Source organism: Odocoileus virginianus, chromosome 12, assembly GCF_023699985.2.
Source record: "Odocoileus virginianus isolate 20LAN1187 ecotype Illinois chromosome 12, Ovbor_1.2, whole genome shotgun sequence".
Lineage (NCBI taxonomy): Eukaryota > Metazoa > Chordata > Mammalia > Artiodactyla > Cervidae > Odocoileus > Odocoileus virginianus.
In genome coordinates this window covers 38,874,597-38,892,154 of record NC_069685.1, presented here as the reverse complement: position 1 = coordinate 38,892,154, position 17,558 = coordinate 38,874,597, and the positions used below count along the sequence as shown (strand labels likewise).

The 17,558-nt window shown below is 36.9% G+C and overlaps 1 protein-coding gene across 5 annotated transcripts in view; it reads left to right on the top strand.

Annotated features, from left to right (window-relative positions):
- GRIA2 (glutamate ionotropic receptor AMPA type subunit 2) overlaps positions 1-17,558 on the top strand; it is a 183,374-nt gene that overhangs the window by 108,063 nt on the left and 57,753 nt on the right. For all 5 annotated transcript variants that reach the window (XM_070474940.1, XM_070474941.1, XM_070474938.1 and 2 more), the window contains exons 4-6: positions 1,378-1,574; positions 6,258-6,311; positions 10,969-11,130. In XM_070474940.1, coding sequence (XP_070331041.1) covers positions 1,378-1,574; positions 6,258-6,311; positions 10,969-11,130 — 413 coding nt within the window. The remainder of the gene's footprint in view (positions 1-1,377; positions 1,575-6,257; positions 6,312-10,968; positions 11,131-17,558) is intronic.

The window sequence follows — 17,558 nt, the reverse complement described above, 5'->3', positions numbered from 1 at the left end:
CGGTTAATACTAGCAGAGTGGTCTCACATTTCAGAAGTTAAGTAAATGTAACTAATATGTGCGAGAAAGCTGGCTGCCCATCTAGTTAAGAGGCGAACATGTGATTTCTGCAGCATTAGTCCCAATAACACACACAAAAATGATATAACAGAAGGCTGAGGAAGAAAACAACTACTGACTAGAAAATGATAGAAGGAAATAGAGCCTCAGAGATGATTGGCTTTTAGGCTCACAGAGACCCACATAGACTAATCTCACTGAAAACAGACTCAGCCTCTTCAGGATAATAATGTGAAATACAGTGTCAGAGATAAACAAATGTTACTTTTCCATTCTGTACAAGAGCGAATGGAATGTCTTTTTATTTTGTTAAAGCCCCAGTCCAGTGGTCAAGACTTCACCTTCCAATGCAGGGAATGTGGGTTCAATAAGTGGTCGGGGAGCTGAGATTACACATGCCTTGAAGTGAAAAAACAAAACAAAACAAACAAAAAAAACTAGAATATAAACAACAGAAGCAATACTGTAACAAAGACTTTAGAAATGGTCCACATTGAAATAAAAACCCAAACAAAGTTAAAGCGAAAACAAGTAAACCAACAACAACAAAAACAGAGATAGGGAATTCCATCAGTGGTTAGGAGGAGAAGGCAATGGCACCCACTCCAGTACTCTTGCCTAAAAATCCCATGGACGGAGGAGCCTGGTGGGCTGCAGTCCATGGGGTGGCGAAGAGTCGGACACGACTGAGAGACTTCACCTTCACTTTTCACTTCCACGCATTGGAGAAGGCAATGTCAACCCACTCCAGTGTTCTTGCCCGGAGAATCCCAGGGACGGGGGAGCCTGGTGGGCTGCCGTCTACGGGGTCGCACAGAGTCGGACACGACTGAAGCGTCTTAGCTGCAGCAGCCAGTAGTTAGGACTGGGTGCTCTTACAGCTTCTACAGACTGCCAAGGGTGCAGGTTCAAACCCTCCACGGAGAACTAAGATCTCACATGCTGCTTAGTGTGGCCAAAACAAACAAGGCAAAACAAAACCCCAAAGTATTAAAAAAAAAAAAAAAAAAATCACACTTTGGTGCTATTCAGAGGAAGACAGTTGAGAAAGGGGGGATGAAAGAAAGGGGTGTGATTTTTCCTCAAACTATGACTCTTTCCATCAGAACAATGGCAGTTAAAGGAAAGAGCTTTTGATGTAAAGTGGAAATAAGTGGATGTTGATAAGGATTTTAGCTGTACCTTTTTAGAGGTGTCAGCATCCGCTTAATTGCACAAAAATATCGGCCTTCGAAACATACTTGCTGTCCGTTTTCCAGCGCGGTTCTGCGTTTTTCCAGCCTCCTCATCAGGCCCCACGTCTCTCTGCCTTCCTAGGCTTGTCCACTCTGCAGGCCGTGCTGGATTCTGCCGCCGAGAAGAAGTGGCAAGTGACTGCCATCAATGTGGGCAACATTAACAACGACAAGAAAGATGAGACCTACCGCTCCCTCTTCCAGGATCTGGAGCTAAAAAAGGAGCGGCGAGTCATCCTGGACTGTGAGCGGGACAAAGTCAACGACATCGTAGACCAGGTTGGCGCCTCTTTGTTTCCTCAGGCATCAAATTTAGAGGCTGCGTGCAGTGTCAGCGTTTGCAGAGTGTGTGTGTGTGTGTGTGTGTGTGTGTGTGTGTGTGTGTGTGATGCTGGCGCAGCAGTTTTTGCCGGTTTAGGGAGGACGCCGCACAGATCATCAGTTAGATTATCGCTGGCTTCAGGGAGCAATAGCAGGGGTCCCCAACAACGCTGACACATCACACTAATCCTTACATATATTCAGTACATGATTCCTGGCTCATGTTGTGCATGGTAAACGTTGTCCTAAACTTAAGCATTTTGAAATGGAAATTTAAAATCCAATTCCTTTGCACTTTTTAGAGATAAATAGACACAGATTAAGTGAAAATAAGTCTGGGTTCTAAGGGGAAAGTAAGTAATATATGAATTCTTTGGTAAGACATGAAGGGTCAAACATTTAGGATACAGTGTGGCTTGCTAAACCTGGATTGTTGTCTGAGTGGGTTTAGGTCTTCAGACAGAGCATGTGTTTATTTTTCCAAGAAGAAAAATTTTCCTCCTAGTAGGTAGGTTTTGTGTCACTTATGAAACTATTAATCTATGAAAATAAAATACATAGGAGAAATATACTTCGTCCTTTCTGTTTGAGAAGTAAACTAGATGTATTAATTTGCAATATTTTAAAGAATAACATGATGCCAGAGATAAAGATGCTTTATCTATGCTCTTCACACGATGTTTCTTTCAAAATGTAAGATCTTTCAGGATAGGACAGCCATGTAGTGATATTCAAGGGAAAGAAATAAAGTCATTTATGTTATACAGATAGGGCTGACCAGGGGTGGTGGTGAAAAGCATAAGGATTTACTGACTGAAGTCTCCACCACTGGGATCTGCTTCTTTTCCAACTAAAAATGTATATTTATATTTTCCTTAAAATAATGATATATATATATATACTATTTATATGTTATTTACATATATAAATGAATATATATAAAATTATTCCTTGGAATAATATAGGGTTGGAAATAAAATATGCAGTTTACTATGCACTTATTGTCTCTCTAAGCTTTGAAGAGAAAATTAGATTCATTAATTCATATAACCCAAAGCATTTTGCAAATGTAAATGTTGATGAAGCCTTAATTGATATAGAATACAAGGTCTAAGATATACACAATAGATCTCTCATAAAATATTATTGAATAAGTGAATAAAACTAGTGTGTTATGAGGAAGAACAAAATGTTGTATGTCAGAGAAGTGAACATATCAGTAGAACACTCTTAAATCTTATCTCAGGAGGTGAGTCTGGGATTGTTTTTAACCTGAAGGCCTCTTGTTAAAATATGACCTCAACAACTCATTTGAATTTCAGAAGAGATTCTCATTAAAACTGAATTTTAATAATAGTCATTAGTCTTTGGTTTTAAAAAATTTTATGTAGTCATGACTCATCATAATACATGTTGGTGAAAACCTATACGAAAATATTTCTTTCAAAACTAGAAGAAAGAAACTCTGAGAGCAACTGGGAATATATGGAATGGAACTTCTTAAAATTTATTTTATTGAAGGATAGTTGATTTACAATGTTAGTTTCTCCTGTAAAGCAAAGTGATTCAGTTATATATATATATATATATATATATATATATACACACATTCTTTCTCATATTCTTTTCCATGATGCTTTATCACAGAATATTGAAGAGTTCTCTGTGCTATACAGTAGGGCTTTGTTATTTATCCATTCTACATATAATAGTTTGAATTTGCTAATCCCCAAATCCCAGTCCTTCACTCTTCCATCTCGCCCCCTTGGCAACCACAAATCTGTTCTCTATATCTGTGAGTCCATTTCTGTTTCATAAGTAAGTACCTTTGTATCATATTTTAGATCCCACATGTAAATAATATCATATGGTATTTGTCTTTGGCTTACTTCATTTAATATGATAATCTCTAGATCCATCAGTGTTGCTGCAAATGAGATTCCTTCATGGAATGGAATGTTTTGAAACAATACATGATTGTAATTAAATAAATGTCCATATGGACATCCATTCAAAATATACATGGTATCTTGGGCATATATTTTATTTGAATGTAAAATGTGCATATGTGCATTTATTGAGGACATTATATATGTCTGGAATGAGGGCTACAAAGGAAAGCAAGATCTTTGACTGCACCCAATGAATTCACTGCTTAGAGGGGAAGGGAAGGAAAGTGTGCACACATAATCAATGCTACAGTATTGCAGGTTTATAATACAGTGTGGTCTAAGAGCATGGAGGAGGAAGTATCAGTCTTAACAGGAGCTGGAAGATTTATGAAAGGTTCACACACGGGTACCACTTGGCTGGCTGGCTTGTGTTCAAGCCTTCATGTGTTTGTTCAATAAATTTCTCTGAGCATCTAATGTTTGCCAGACAGGCACTGCAGTAGATCCAAAAACATAATGTTAAACAGAACTGACCTGCCCCATCAAGGTGAACAGTCATGATGTTTTACAGTCCCATAAATATGCAGCTATAATAATGCTGTATACTATTAAGGAACAGAACAGGATATTATGAGAAAAAATGTTGAACACAAAAGTAATTTCAGTTGGGAGATCATTGAAGGCTTTTGGTGAATAGCATTTACTAGGCAAAATGTAGGACTATGGTACATTTAAAGAAAAGGAAACACTATTTACTTATTCCCTTTGTCAAGAGAATGGAGATGAAATAAAACCTTATATTCCTAATAGCTTAAATTAGTTAGAAATAGAATTAAACAATGTTAGTCTTGAGTACTTTATCACTTAATAAAATCTTAGAAACACATATTTCTAGTTGTGGTTAGGTGGGAAAAGGACTCAGACATCAAAAGCATTTAGAAATTAACAAACTTACTGTTGTTAGTATAATACAAATGGCTCCATAAAATAGAGATATGATTTTTTGGCTGATACTAACTCTTAGATAGAAGTAGACCATTTTCATATTTCTCCTTTCTGTTAATGAACACACAAGTCAAGGACTTCTACTTCTGGTAGCACCATTTATACTGTGATTTTTCTTAATTCCCAGAAGGAAGACATGCATGATTGATACAGTAGGATGACCAGTAAGCACAGTCAATAGATGCTAGTAGGAAATATGAGACATGACCATCTGAATTCAGCTTATGTTAATTAAAATGCATTTCATTTAGGAGGATATCTTTTCTTCAAAATCCTACCTTTAATACAGAGTGTTCTTTTTCTGGGAAAAGGCAATTTAGTTGTGTAACATAAAAGTAAATTGGAAAATAATATAAGCCAGAACTCCCTTCCAAATAATGACCACTTAGAAGCAAAGTCTGCCATATGGGGGAGTGGTGATATATGGTGGAATCCTAGGGCTTGGCCTTCCACTTGCTTTTTGACAGGGTTCGATCCTTGGGTTGGGAAGGCCCCCTGGAGAAGGGAAAGGCTACCCACTCCAGTATTCTGGCCTGGAGAACCCCATGTATAGTCCATGGGGTTGCAAAGACTCAGACAAGACTGAATGATTTTCACTTGCTCTTTGAGCACCTGACTTTGTCTGGGATGAGGAATTGAATTCAGGAAGGTAATCTTCTAGGAAGTAGCGATTTAGTCTGGGATTCACTGTGCCTCAAGAGACAAAAAATATGGTGGTGGGGGAACTTTCCAAGCAGAGTAAATGGGATCTATGAGAGCCCTGAGGTGATGGAAAGAAGCCTTTTGTGCAAACTGAAAGAGGACTCTAACTCTAGTTAGAGAGGGAAAAGGTGGACCTGGATTTTGCTACATATGAAGGATTTTGATCATTTTGCTAAAAGCAAAGAGAAGCCCCCAAAATAGTTTAATAAGGGACTGAGCTAATGTTTTCCAATTTTTGTTAGCATGTAATGCTTTCCATAGGTGTGACTATTTCCTTAAAAATAGACATTACAATTGAGTATCTAAGTACCACTCTACAGCATGACCACTTCACCCACTTTTGCTTATAAGTGATTTAGATCAGTGAGGGGTCCAGTTGATTCAGTAAAGTCCAAGATTGTTGTGAGCATTATCAACAATTGCTTGTTCCATTTGGTGTGTATCTCGCCATTGATTTTTAACTTGGATTTGTGGAGAAAAATTAGCTTCCTTGATATTTTGCTGTTTCAAACTGGGAATAACAATGTTCATTGTAACTAGGCTACAATTATTTCAAGATTCTTAAGATTAGAATATTATTTTATAGACCTCTGTTAGAATTATATGCTGTTATATGCTTCTTAATATTCTTTTAAAATTCATGTACTATTATAAAGTACATATGTGTCTATCTTTGAAAGTAGATTGTGAATATAAAATCTCAGATGTTGGTTTCAGCTGTCTATGTTTCTTTGAAGAAAAAAAAGGTAGTTGTTGTAGGAATAAAATTATGACTTTTTATGGATTTTTACTATTAACAAAACCAAGGCAATTATTTTTTTTTTAGTTGTTGGCTTCTTGAATGGTAAAATTTATAAAGCACTGAAATATATGGCTACTTTTTTCTGAGAGAAATAGTCTCTGAATTTGATAATCATGTTTTATCAAATGTGACTCTTTGTAGATGATCAAGAAACATAGTAAATAATTTTTTAAAATTTTCTGAATCGTCATAAGTAATTTTACATTTGCATTACTTATATTTTTTTTTTATCTTTGTCAGGTTATTACCATCGGAAAACATGTTAAAGGGTACCATTACATCATTGCAAATCTGGTAGGTGAATTAATGATAGTTGTTATTTTAATAGAGATGCCTATAAATTAAAAGCAATCAATGGCCAGGATTTATCAATGGTATTTTTAAAAACACATTTTGATTACATTGGTCAGTTAGAAGTGGTGATGTTTTTCTGAATTTGTTATGTTTTAGATTTACTTTCCACTTTATATTTTCTAATCACTTTCCTATTATTATAAATGATGTGAGAAATGATAGAACAATATTTGACAAGCTTACACTTTGTGTTACAAGACATATTTTAACTGAGGGAAAATTTTCAAAAAGATAAAATTTTATTGTCCAAATTTCCTCTTGTTTCCGTCACTATAATTTATAAATGTTACCCTTTACCCATTTTTTCTTATATATATATACAATATATATATATATATATATATAATAAGTACACATTTGTGAAACTGGTCTTAGTGCAAAGAAAACCTGGAAAATACCTAGAATATCGGTATGTTATATATTATTTATTTCTGATTTCCTACTTGCTATATAAGCAACACAATGAAAACTGAATTACTATAGTTGATCACTTTGTCTTTGAGATTCCCCTAAAATTAAGATTATACTGAAACACATGTGTGTATTGCTCAGTTGTGTCTCTTTGTGACCCGATGGACTATAACTCACCAGGCTCCTCTGTCCATGGGATTTCTCAGGCAAGAATACAGGAGTGGGTTTCCATTTCCTCCTCCAGGGGATCTTCCCACCCAAGGATCAAACCCACATCTCCTGTGTTGGCAGGCGGATTCTTTACCACTGAATCACCTGAGAAGCCCCTATATTGAAACATCCCAGTGGTTAATGGCATCTCCCTTTCTTCAGTATAATCAAAGTCAATTTAGAATCACCACTAGATGTTTCCATTTTTCAAGACAATTTTTAAGTCAGCGATAAAATGAGCTCCAGTTTTTATTGTTCCAAAGGTTTACGATCTTTATTAAATGTGACTCTGTGTAATTGAGGGCTGCCTCTCCCCAACCTGAGAAAAAACATGATTAGAAGAAGGACAAAAGAAGAGAATAAGAATGTATTCTCCACAGCATTACAGGACTCTGAGGTTTCCTATTTATACGAATGAAGATCTGTGTCATCCATCTGGAATATTGGATTGTTATATCACAAGACATTACTTCTAGTAGTCTTGGAAAGATGGAAAAAGTCCACAACTTTACAAGTGATAAATATTGTTTTCAGCATTGATAAAGAATATTAAATCCCAGACACACATGCTATTGGGAAAAGCTGGTTGTTCAATATAAAATTTCTGTTTGGCAATGAAATAGCTACTCTAAAAATTCCTTAGAACTTACTTACCAGTTGGCTTATAGACCTTAAATGACTCCTGACGAGAGAAGCAGGAGTTAAAATAAATGCAGCTCTGTTATCAGTCTTTCCAGAACCGTTCTGTGCAGGGAACAGTCTGGACAGTCACTCCCCATGTGAATTGTGCCATTTGATGAACAGCTTAGAGCCACACTGAAAGCTGTGATCTTTAAAAATGTCCAGATGGAGAAGTTATATCGGAACATGGAGAAATAATGACAGAAGGAGGTCCATCAATTTGAGAGTTGATATGAAAAAGGAAATATGTGTTTGAATGACCAAAGTAAAAAGAGTTGAAAATAAAAGCAACTTCTTGCTGCTGTCATGCTGCTAGGGAAAAGTCTACCTAATATTTTGTCTGAATTCAAGTGGTGTTTTTCCTTTTCTAAATACTTTGTATCCTCACCATGTGGAACTTCTGGTGAATCAGTAAATTCAAAGAATCTGTAGAGTGCTGCAGTTTCTGAGAATTTCTAGGGCACTTGAAATTTTCCCTGACATTTTAAATTGAAGAGTGCCATCCAAAGTTGAAGGGCTTTCATCTTCTAAACTCTTGATTGGACTTGCACGCTTTCTCTGCCCAGTGGCTAATGAGTGTAAGAAAAAGTGGTTGTAATAGATAGAAAAATCCTCAGATATTATCGTTGGCTCATTTCTTTAGGAATTGCTGAAGGCTTGATTAACCTCCCCAACAGGCTGTTGTTCAGTTCCTGATATGTCATTAAAAGGGATAAAGTGATAAAGAAGTGGTCATAGGGAATGCAATTTTCCTTTCTTCAGCCCTTCATATACAGATTAAAAGCCTTGCCATCTACCCAGCAGACTCTGTTTACAATGAGGCTTACTCATCAACCAGCCCCACTTGGGCACATACAAATTCCAAGAATCATTTCAGCATCTTCCTCTTAGACTGCCAAGCATTATTAGGCATTTGAGAAAAGTCTTTGCCATGAAGGACACAGTACAAATAAACAAGTAAAGAGAAATAGGGCAGTCAGGAATCAGAACAATCTTCAAATTTTAAGAATATGTGCAGAGAAAAAGGAGAAAATGTTATCTATAAAGAAAAGAAAAGGATGCTAAAAAAAGGAACAAGAAAGAGCTCTGGGAAGCTCTGGGAAATTAACTTTTTTTTTCTAAAATCACATGTAAAATTGCATAACTTGGAAGGTAAAGTTGAGAAAATCTTTCAAATTATGTAGCCAAATTACAATACAATATAAAATGGTGTGTGTGGAGAAAACTGAGGAACTCAGTTGTTTAATCTAAGAGTTATATCTTAATAATAAACTTTGTAGAAACACAAATAGTGGAAAAAAAGGGGAAGGAAATTATCAAAGAAATGTTCCAAAAAATTCCTGGTATTGAATGACACACAACTGCCTATTGAGTACACACAATAATGAAAGACAAAAGGTTTCATATTTTAAACAAAATATCATCATGAAATTTCAGAGATAAAGAACTTAAAACTTTTGACAGGTGGGTGCCAGGGAGGAATATGAAACAGGTAACATGCAAAAAATTATTAGAAGTAATGACATTGTAATTTTTAATAAAAAGCAGTCTCTGGAACAATGCCTTCAGATTATGAGGATTTCAATTTAAAATTGAAATTTTAAGTTTTGACCAGACAAACTACTGGTCAATTGTCAAAGCAAAATAAAGGTATTTACAGGCATTCAGTGTCTCCAAAAATGTACCTCCATGCATCTCAGAAGACTTCTGAGGACTCTAGCAGAAGGAAGGGGTAAAACAGGAGAGAAAAGTGATGCAGAGAATGTGCTCAGAAAAGTGGGGAGGGGCATTTCAGGGGAACGATGGCAGAGCAAATTGAAAGAGGAGCCAGTTAGGTTGCAGCATTAAGGAGGAAGGCTCCAGGACACAGAAAAAATGGATTACTTGCAATGTTTGAATATATTATTTGAAAAAAGCTTTACTTGTGTAAGCATGAAATTTTTTTGTGGAGCAACTGGAAAAAATTAAGGATAAGTATAGAGAAAGTTCTAGTAATGAAAAAAATGCAGATATCATTAACATGAGAAGGAAATATTATTTAAGAAAGAAAATGAAATCCTAGCACATTGTTTGGCTTTACTCTAAATAACAGGATTTTAAATATGAAAACAGTGAACATGAAAATAAGACAAGAGATAGATGGTTTGGTTATGAGACCTACACACTCATCTATCTCAAGTATAAACTCATAAGAAAACTTAACATGATTAAGTTAGGAAAAAAAGAGCAAAAATGTTTCATGCAGAAATATGGAGGCAAATACATGAAAAACAAAAATTACTGAAATTGATTGTTTTGAAGAGCTTAACTAACGATGTGTGTGGGGCAGAACAGAAAATCTATGATTTTTGTTATATACATTTTCCCTTTATTTGAATTATTTTGTGTTTTTAAATTTTATTTATTTATTTATTTATTTGAATTATTTTGATAAAAAGAAAAAACAAAAACATAATTCACTTACAAAATATAGATAATTATCCTCCAAACAAATAATATTGAATGATATTTTTAATATCAGCAACAAAGAAAAGACTATTACATTTTAGGTTCAAAATATTTTCACTTCTTTTACACAATTATGTGGAATAGTGTATAGGGTGAAAATATTTACAATTGTGACTTTTTAAAATTGTGATTTCATCATTCAGAGAATGTGCTCCCAAACTGAGGTACAGTTTAAATCAGCACAGTATTTGAAGTCAGTGGAAACACCATATGATAGTTTTAGTGATGACTGAATTCATTCTAATAGTACAGTAGAAGTGAATTTTTAAAGTTAAATACATTTTATAAAAACTAAGTTTCAAGTTTAATTGTTCTCAAATAATGACAAAACATTTGGAACGTTTCCTTGTTTTTTAAAAGGTTTTATACTGTCTGAGAGAATGAACAATTTAAATAGAAATAACCATCTCACAGCGTTGTAGCTCTTGAAGAACTGGCTTAATGTTTAAATATCTGGTGGTGCACTGTTGTATATATAATGAATAAAACCCCATTATTCTCCTTAAATAAGGATAAATAAGACTCCATTTGAATAATCTGGAGAACTTTTATGTAAGTAGGACCAGTGGACAATCATTGATTAAGGACCACTAAAACCAAGATGATGCTAAGTGCTGAAGAAGAATATTGGCTGATAAAATGCATGAAACATTTACTATAGGCTTTTTATATCTCTTAGGTGTTCTTTGAAATTTGTAAAACCACAGTGTATAGAGTTATTTGGTAAATGTCAAAGTTCTACTTGGTTCTTAATAGAAAATATGACATAAATGTGTTTTCTGCCCAGGGATTTACTGATGGAGACCTATTAAAAATTCAGTTTGGAGGAGCAAATGTCTCTGGATTTCAGATAGTGGACTATGATGATTCTCTGGTATCTAAGTTTATAGAAAGATGGTCAACACTAGAAGAAAAAGAATACCCTGGAGCACACACGACTACAATTAAGGTACATGTCTATCAAGATCTACCTCCACCTCCATCTCCATCTCCTTTCCCACTTCCATCCTTACCTCCCTCTCCACTTTCATCTCCACCTCCACCTCCATCTCTGTCTCTGTCTCTAACTAACTTCTGGTTGATTAGCCTGTTCTCTGGAACGTCTTATGAAGAAGAAAAAAAAAATTGTCTGAATAATTAACAAAATAAATATAATGCCTCATGAAATCAAAGAATCTTTGAATGCTCTGTGGGTTTGGGCACATTTAAGTCTTTACTTGTTTATTCAATGTATTTTGTTGTGTGTACACATACAGGCCTATATTTATTTCCAAATATGAATATTTCTGCTGTTAATAGGAAGGTTTTTATTTTTCTTCTATTGGTCACCTTATTGAGAGTGGAAATAAGAGTAAAACCTGGGGGAGAGTGCATGAAAGAGTGAGTGGGCTGAGATCATGTTCACTTGCTTTATGAAACTAGAGTTATATGACAATTAAAAGTTGCAGAATGTTGTCAAATGTGTAGTGTGTTTATCTGTGTGTTATAAAGCACATTGTGCAAGAACCAATCAGGAACAGTGTTATTACAGATGCCCTCACAGTTATGTTGATACGTCCTGGAGAATTTTAGTTGATGCTCTTGTTTTCTGCACAAATGGAAAAAAAAAACATATATAAACGTTTGCCTTTAAATTTGTTTCTGGCTGTAAATCTGGTACTAGATAAAAATTAGAAGCTCTGAAGTTTTCTACTTTGGGGTGTGTAAATAGATCCTTTTAATTTTGTGAGAATTTGACACAGAATTAAAGTGTCCCATGGGATGTTAAAGAATAGCCCAGAACTAATTTTTTTTCTCCAAAGTAGGTGGCTTCTTGTTTGGTGACCTTGACTGAGATTCAGCACATATGCCTGTATAACAGGGCTGTGGTCTTGTGGGCAGGTCTTGGTGCAATAGTCAGCAAGGGGACACCTATCAGCGTCTGTCTCCACCTGCTGTCAGCCGGGATCTGACTGTGGATCCCATCCGGTGGGATTGCAGGCTTCCCTGCAACCAGATATGGTGCCAGTCTAGTTCTCTGATGGAGCTTGCATGTGGCACTCACCCTCAGAGGGAGCTGACGTGTTCCTCTGAGCACCCTGTTAGTCATCCTGTAGCCTCCCACAGCTGCCGGCTGTGAGAGGAGGAAAGCAAAGAAGATTTTATTTTTCTCATGGAAGTCATATCATTATTAAAGTTCATGTGCCATATATCAAAGTTCAAGCAGATTGGTGGGATGAGAGATTGTTGGCAATGTGTTCTGCCGGCAATATTTGGCAGAACAAAATATTCTGCCAAAACTGTAGCCAAGATTGCCAAGCTGTAGCACCAGATTTCACTTTGCTGGTGACCTTTCCTGCTGTAGCATTTCCTTCCATACCGGCTCCGTGATGGCTCCTTTTACCAAGTTTCAGAGAGGCTGTGATGGCCCTTCCTTGTGGGGCACTCCAGAGAGCACAGGCTCTCAAATATAAACCACAGGCTCTTCCATTTATTGGGGGTTTTAGTTGCACAGAAAAGCTTAAAGATAAAGCAATGTGTGTCCCTTGAAGGGGAACCAGGACCTCGCCCCAAGGCTGCCCTGTTGTCTCTTGGCTGCTCCTGGTCTGTACATTTCCCTCCTTTTGTGATTAGCAACTGTTTGAACCTGCCCTTTGGAACTCAGGGAAGGCCAGGAATCCAGATTAAAGGAATGAAGGTGCTGCATATACCCTGATCCTTATCAGAAACCCCACCCTTGAACCATTGCTATAAAACTCCTCGCCAATTTCTCCCAGATTGGGACACACAGGTGTTCAAGGCACGAGCTTGCTGTGTCCCCCTTTGCCTCACAAAGCAATAAAACTGTTCTTTTCTACTTCATCCCCAAAAACAACAAAGACAAGTAGGCTCTGAGTCACTGTTTGAATCTAAGCTCAAAAATAAAACAACATTTACAAAGACTAATCAATATTTAGCATAGCTTTGGAAACATAGGTGCCAATAGGAGATATATCTTATATAGCCTTTGAATCTTGATAAAAGGTACTGAAAATCCATGTGGAGGATGTGCCTTTGGCCAGGAATTCATCATAACGTGGGCATGTATTGCTCATGTACTAGAGAGCTGGGAACTGAAGGTATTTTTAAAAAATGACCCTTGCCATTGCTAATCTACAGTCAATGGTGGATACAAACGTGAATAAGCAAATATTATATAATACAGAGCAATGCATGTAAAATATGGCAGCTCCTACACTTGATTAGGAGAGTATGGTAGGTAGGACAGTAAAGAAGGCTTTCCCGAGGTGGAATGCCTGAGCAGAGCATGGTTGAGCAGGAAAAAAAGTGGAGGAGGATGCTTGGGAAGAAGACTCAGATTGATGAAATAGCATGAGCAATCCAGGGAATTTGGGAGGGGTATAGTGCCAAGAGATCAGGCTCTTCAGTTGTCAACAGATGTAAAAGAGTAATTCCAAGATGGGACTTTCATGATTGTTTCTCTCATGATTTTTCTCATGGGCAGAAGAAAGGAACAAAATCTAGATAGGGAACAATATACCATTTCCTAATATAAACAGGTGGCATATATGATCTGTTCAAGGAAAGGGAGTGAAAGTAATTGCTAATGTGGTTCTTTCTTTGCACATTTTTCTTTTGGATCATTGACTGTACCAGATGCTTTGCCTGATCATTTAAATCATGTTTTATTATATTACAATAAAAACTTATGCTATAGGCATGAAAACTTATAAAACTGCAGTTCATTGCATCAAATTCTCTCTGCAGTTAGGCATTGGAAGTTACATAATTTATATTGAGTTGTGGGACTATTAAATTAATAATTATTTTAAAGTTTTAGTGTTCCTTGAAGTTAATGCAACTACTATAGTTTCATAAGTAAAATCAATCTTATTCAGTCAATACAAGTAAAATCTTAAATTGTCAATACCTCACATATTTTAACAAACACCAAATATTAATTATAAATGTTAAATTTCTTCATTCTTATATCCTGTACAAAAAAGTAACTCTAGAGTTGTGGCACTGAGATTTTAAATCTGATTCTCTTTCACTAATTTGCTAATGTTCAATGATCATTCATCAATTCAATACACTTTGCAGTGGGCACTGTTACAGGTCTCAGAAGACAAACTTCTAGTCTTCATGAAATCAGCTGTCTTCAGGCTAGAAACCAGCAATGACCTTGTAACTTCAGAGGAAAATATCTTACTAATGTGTGGAAATCAACACACTTCTAAAACTTCTGATTTCCACCCCTGCTGCCTCTTCAGCCACTGAAAAATTATTCCTGTAACAGTCTTCCACTGTCAGTTGGTAGCAACCCTGTCTTCACAGTTATCCTTTCAACCAAGGACTTGGCTCCTCACTTGCCCTGTAGCCCACAACCAATCTGTCAGCACATCCTACTTCTTCTTCTGCACCCCCTTACATCCAGCCACCATGGCCTTGCTGCTGGGGATATTGCAGTGATTTCCCAGACTGGATTCCCTTGTTCTACATTTGTCCATCTATCTTCCAGGCTTGTGGTCTTTTTAAAACGTAAACTGTATATGCTGCTGACACTGTGTAACTCAGATTGGGACTTGAACCCTTGGTCTTTTAACTGAGATCTCACCTGGTCTCAGGACTTAATGAAGCTCAGGTTCTTGATGTCTCAGCTCAAAAAGATTTCAGTGAGAGAGTGAGAGACAAAATGACAGGTAAGAAGTGGATTTATTTAGCGAGAAACACACTCCACAGACAGAGTGTGGGCCATCTCAAAAGGTGAAGATGATCCCAGGGTATGGGGTTGTCAGTTTTTATAGGGGCAGTTAATTTCGGCTAATGAGTGGGAGAAGTATTCTGGATATTTTGGGAGAAGGGGTGGGGATTTCCAGGAATTGGGACACCACCCACTTTTTGGTCTTTGATGGTCAGCCTTGGAACTGTCATAGCCCTTGAGGGTATGTCACATAGCTTCCTGATGTGTTACAGTAAATGTATACTGAGGCTCAAAGTCTAGTGGAAGTTGACTTATCTACCATCTTGGATCTAGTTAGTTCTAATCATGTCATATCCTGGGGCTATGTTGTTCTTTCAAATGTTGTGTCTGCCCATTTCCTCCTGTTTCACCACTGTTCCTCTCTAGACCACTAGGTGTCCATCTATGCCACTGGAGTAAAAGGTAGATGCATCCCTTTGGCTCACATGGCTGTACATACCCTGCCTTCCTCTCCTGGGCTGTTCCCTTGCTCCCTCTGCCTCACCTATGGTGGCCTTTCCACCCATTCTTAAGCACAAGAGACCTTCCCCCACCAGCACTGAACCTTCCTTTTTCAGGACTCTTCTCCCCTTCACATCTGCAAAGCTAAGCCTCCTGCCTTCTGTGGTCTTTATTTGGATGCCATCTCCTCCAGGAAGCTAGCAACAGGCTCTCTGTTTAAAATTGCAATCTCCCCACCCATCACAGTGTGCCCCATGCCATTTCCCTGCTCCAGTTTTTTCTGTTTAATACCTCCTGCTGTACTGTATTCATAATGAATTTATTCATTACTGTGTTAAATGTCTGGCTCCTTCAGCTTGAAAGTGCCGTGGAAGCAGGGGTTTTGGTTGGTGTTTGTTTGTTCCCTGATTTTGCTTGTTTGTAGCTCCTAGAAGGAGGCCTGGCACAGAGCAGCTCTTTAGCAAAAGGCTCTCCGAAGGAACAGACAAAGGAAAGTGCCCTTAAGAGGCTCCTATTCCCAGATCTGTAAGCAAGAAAGGCTTCCTTTTTTGAGGGAATCATAGGGAATTTAAAACCTGAGGGAGAGATAAGTATTAGAAGAAGGAAGGGAACATGACTTCCCACAAAGTCCTCAGTGCAAGGAAAATATAAATATTTCTGTAAGGCTGGAAGTTGAACAGAGGACTTTGGAGGGAATTCTGAGAAAGAATACTTTATAGACAACCTTGTTGACTTCTAAGGAATTATTTATCTTATTCTGAGGCCTTCCCAGGTGGTGCTAGTGGTAAAGAATCCATCTGCCTAATGCAGAAGATATAAAAGACTCAAGTTTGATAGCTGGGTCAGGAAGATCTTCTGCAGGAGGGCATGGCAACCCACTCCAATATTCTTGCCTGGAGAATCTCCATTGACCAGCCTGATGGGCTATGGTTTAATAGTGTCACAGAGAGTTGGACACAACCGCAGCAACTTAACATGCATGAGAGCAGCCAGAATGCCCTAGAGGAGAACGATGGCTGTAGGTTTGATACACAAAGTTTATGGGCTGCCCTGGTGACAACAGATCTTGTGATGGGAAATAAATGGATTTGTTACACTTGCCAGTTCTCTCCATTTCATTATCATAACCCTACATTTGTAATATATGAATATAAATTCAGCTGAGAGGTATTTGTGGATTGAAAACAAGATTCAGAAAGACGCTTTGCATCCTTCTATCTTAATAGCCCCACAGCTCATGCCGGGATTTGCACAGAGTAGGCACATAATAGAGATTTGTAGAAATGAAGAGGAATGAAGTGAAAAATAAGTCAATATTTTGAATATATCAAGACAGGGGTAAAGGAAAAAATAGGCAATTATGATTGCTATAAGATGGGGTTTAAATTTTTGTCCTGAGCATCTGTTGTGTTCTTTTACTCAGCTGTAGCAGAAAAGTAGTGTTATTTTGCTGGATGAAATATAAAATTCTATAGTAATCAGATTTGAACTATCATGGCACCTGGGTTTAAATGGGACACTTGCAGTGAGCATTTTACCTTTCTCAAAAAAAAGTTGACAAAGAGACAGATGATTCAGATGATTTGTCACTATCTTAAAACTAATTTGCATACATTTCTGTTTTGAGATAGATTTTTGGTGTTTTCAGGGTCTTCAACGACTTGTAATATATAACCATCCGTTATACCTTGTCATGTGGACAGTTTGAACCTAGTTCAAATTGTGTCTGTTGGGACCTGCAGGTGTTAAAGAATTCAACCATAATATAGGACTGACATTGCGTGTCACCTTAAATAATGGCTTTCCTCCAAGAATCCCATTTTACTCAGAAAAAGACTTAAAACAGGAATTCAAACTTTCTTAATTATGAGGCCTGTTGGAAAATAGTATAATCACTTTGAGTTCAGTAATTAGCATCATGCATTAAATATGCTATGGTGGCTTCATGGAGATGATTCTGCTCCTTGAATGTTTTAACTGACCAAACCCATGCTGGCATGTTGTCATTACCTACAATGAATATTAAAGTATTTTTGACATGCAACAAAAAAGTTGCTTGACAAGATTTATCTCTCATGTTTTGTGGTTTAGGTTTAAAAAGTGTTTATATAACTGAAATAAACTCAAATTAAGAATATGATATTGATAAAATCAATATTTTATAAAAAGTAATGGAAATGATATATTAAACT